The sequence below is a fragment of the Echinops telfairi genome, unplaced genomic scaffold (assembly GCF_000313985.2).
Source record: "Echinops telfairi isolate 266 unplaced genomic scaffold, ASM31398v2 ScPeMD7_7412;HRSCAF=8450, whole genome shotgun sequence".
NCBI classification, from domain to species: domain Eukaryota; kingdom Metazoa; phylum Chordata; class Mammalia; order Afrosoricida; family Tenrecidae; genus Echinops; species Echinops telfairi.
In genome coordinates this window covers 1,080,025-1,082,647 of record NW_022111312.1, presented here as the reverse complement: position 1 = coordinate 1,082,647, position 2,623 = coordinate 1,080,025, and the positions used below count along the sequence as shown (strand labels likewise).

At 52.9% G+C, this 2,623-nt stretch overlaps 1 protein-coding gene across 1 annotated transcript in view; it reads left to right on the top strand.

Annotated features, from left to right (window-relative positions):
• The first annotated feature begins 2,012 nt into the window (after nucleotides 1–2,012).
• The window catches only part of SART3 (spliceosome associated factor 3, U4/U6 recycling protein), a 26,898-nt gene continuing 26,287 nt past the window's right edge, over nucleotides 2,013–2,623 (top strand). The window contains exon 1 of the mRNA XM_045296682.1: nucleotides 2,013–2,411. Within this exon, the coding sequence (XP_045152617.1) occupies nucleotides 2,018–2,411 (394 nt within the window). The 5' untranslated portion in view covers nucleotides 2,013–2,017. The remainder of the gene's footprint in view (nucleotides 2,412–2,623) is intronic.

Sequence of the window (2,623 nt, the reverse complement as noted above, 5' to 3'; positions counted from 1 at the left end):
GCGCCCGCCCTCTTACGTCACAGCGTCTTCGCGCCTGCGCTCTCCGGTGGTGGTCGAGCTTTGACCTGGTTGGCCACGCCTCCACGAGGGCGGGCGGGGCCGGGGGCTGGAAAGCCCTCAAGAGCCCCAACGCTTGTTTTCGGCCAGTGGTTCTCACCCTTCCTGATGCCACGACCCTTCGTTCCTCACGTGGTGGTGACCCCCAACCATAAAGTTATGTTCGTTGCTACTTCATCAGTGTCATTTTGCTACTGTGATGAATCGTCATGTCAATACCTGATAGGCAGGATGTATTTTCATTGTTATAAATTGAACATCATGAAAACATAGTGTTGTTTCATCACAAAAATAGTATGTAATTATATACTGTGAAATGTTTATTTCTAATGACAAATCCAGGGCATTTTGCCTTGAAGCATGGAGTAGCATGGGTAAGTCTTCACTCCGGGTGCTCGCAGGTGGGGGTGTCTGCATGTGGGCGGACCTACCTGGAGACTGAGAGAGGAGCGGTGTCTCAGTTCCCAAGACCTTCGGAACTATGTTTTCCGACGGTCTTAGGCGACCCCCGTGAAAAGGGTCGTTCGACCCCCAAAGGGGTCGCCGAGACTACAGGATGAGAACCACTGCCTTAGGCGAATGACAGCTCTGTAAGCCTCTAACAGAGTCTAAATCTCCTTTTTTTTTTGCGTTAATTCACTCAAGTAGAATGATTTTACCTGTAATAATTCCCTAGTAGTTCATAACTAACCGGCTGAATTTGGCTTCTATAATTTTTGCTTACGCTTGACGAAGTCGACCAGTTTTGAAATCAACAATGGCTAAGAACATCTCACCCTGAGGACTGCAAACTTTAGAAATTCCCTCAAGCCTTCCCGCCTTGATTAAATGATTGTGCCAGTGATTGATCAACTTCCCCCTGCATGCTTTATAAGCTGAGTGTTAACTGTGCTCTGGTCCCGGAGACCTGAGACCTAGCCGACTCACGGTCCCTGGCTTCGAATAAAAGCTTCTCATTTGATTTATTCGGTGCGGCCTACATGGTCTCGGAAACCGGCTACCACACACCCATTCGGCAAGTACTAAGGGAGAGCCAACGGAGAACAAAGTCAGTTCTAGTTCATGTTCTGATTAATCTTGCTAACGAGCAAGTCACTACCTCAAAATGGGAAGATTAATTAAGACGGAAACGAACACCATGTTTTGCTTTTTTCCCTTCAAAGTACATGCTTATGTTTTTATTTCTGTACAAGGTAAACCTAGAACTATCAAAATATATATGGCAGTGCCCAGTCATTAGGAGTTTCTAAGCAAATGCTTAGTAAGGTCAATCATTCATATTGTGTGCAGACTATTTTACAAGACTGGAAAACTCCGGTGTGCACCTAACACCTAATAGGCGCTTCTCGGGGTAGCGCAGCGGGTAAAGCGCTCAGCTGCTAACCAAAGGTGGGTGCGCTCAGCGCGTGGAAGATGTGACAGTCAGCTTCCATAGAGATGGATGTTGTGAATTGCCCGTCGGTTCCGACCCATAGCGGCCCTGTACACAACAGCACAAAATAGTGCAACCGATCGTTCCCAAGGCCTTGGCTTTGTCTGCGTTGCTGTGGACAGTGGACCACGCGCCAGGTCACCATAGGCAGTGTAATAATAATACATTTGTGCCCAGAGTCACTTTGACCCACTCAAGATGGCGTGAACTCTTTGCCCATCAGCACGCTCCCACCACGACTTCCTCTAGGGCCTCCACTTCCGGCGCGAAGACCCCAAGACTGCCCAACGCTTCGTCCGGACGTGTCCTGTTAATGAATTTCTCTTTGACGGGATCTTTTTTCACAAATTTACCAAAGTGATTGGAGCTGCGCGTATTTAGAGCCTCACCCCTTCTCACCTGACGTAGTAGCTTTCCTTTTGGTGGCGAGAACACCGAGGTTTGGGACAGGCGCACGCTTCGGGCAGCCCCGGCTTTAGGCGGTCTTCGGCGACCGAACGAAGGACCCCACGTTCCTGGAGGTTCAAGATGGCGACGGCGGCTGCCTCCTCCGCAGCTGAGCCGGAGGTGGAGTCCAAGGCTGGGCCCCAAGTTGGGGCCGAGACGGAGGGAGAGGAGGACAAGGTGAAGGACCCAGCGGCGCGGCGGAAGGTGCTGTCGCGGGCGGCGGCGGCGGCGGCGACGTGCAAGGCCGCGGGGCCGGCGTGGGATCCGCGGGAGGAAGGCGAGAGCGAGAGCGATGGCGATGAGGAGTACGCCATGGCTTCTTCAGCGGAGAGCTCCCCGGGGGAATACGAATGGGAGTACGACGAAGAGGAGGAGAAGAACCAGCTGGAGATTGAGCGGCTGGAGGAGCAGGTGGGCGTCGGGGTGCCCAGCGGGCTCCTCTCCCCGGGCGACTGGACCTGGGAGGCGCCCCTCCGTGACCCTTGGCGGTAATAAAGCCGTCGAGGCGGCCACACCGTTCGTAATGCTCGCCCCTTCCGTCGTTTGAACGCTTGCGGCGTGCCCTGCACTTTGCTGAGGGACCTTAGTCTGTCACAAGAGGGAAAAGGACAGGGACGGGTTTTCATACCCAAAGGTTACCAGAGGGGACCTGGCCAGGGAAGGAAGGGGAAATAAAGACTTTAAGCC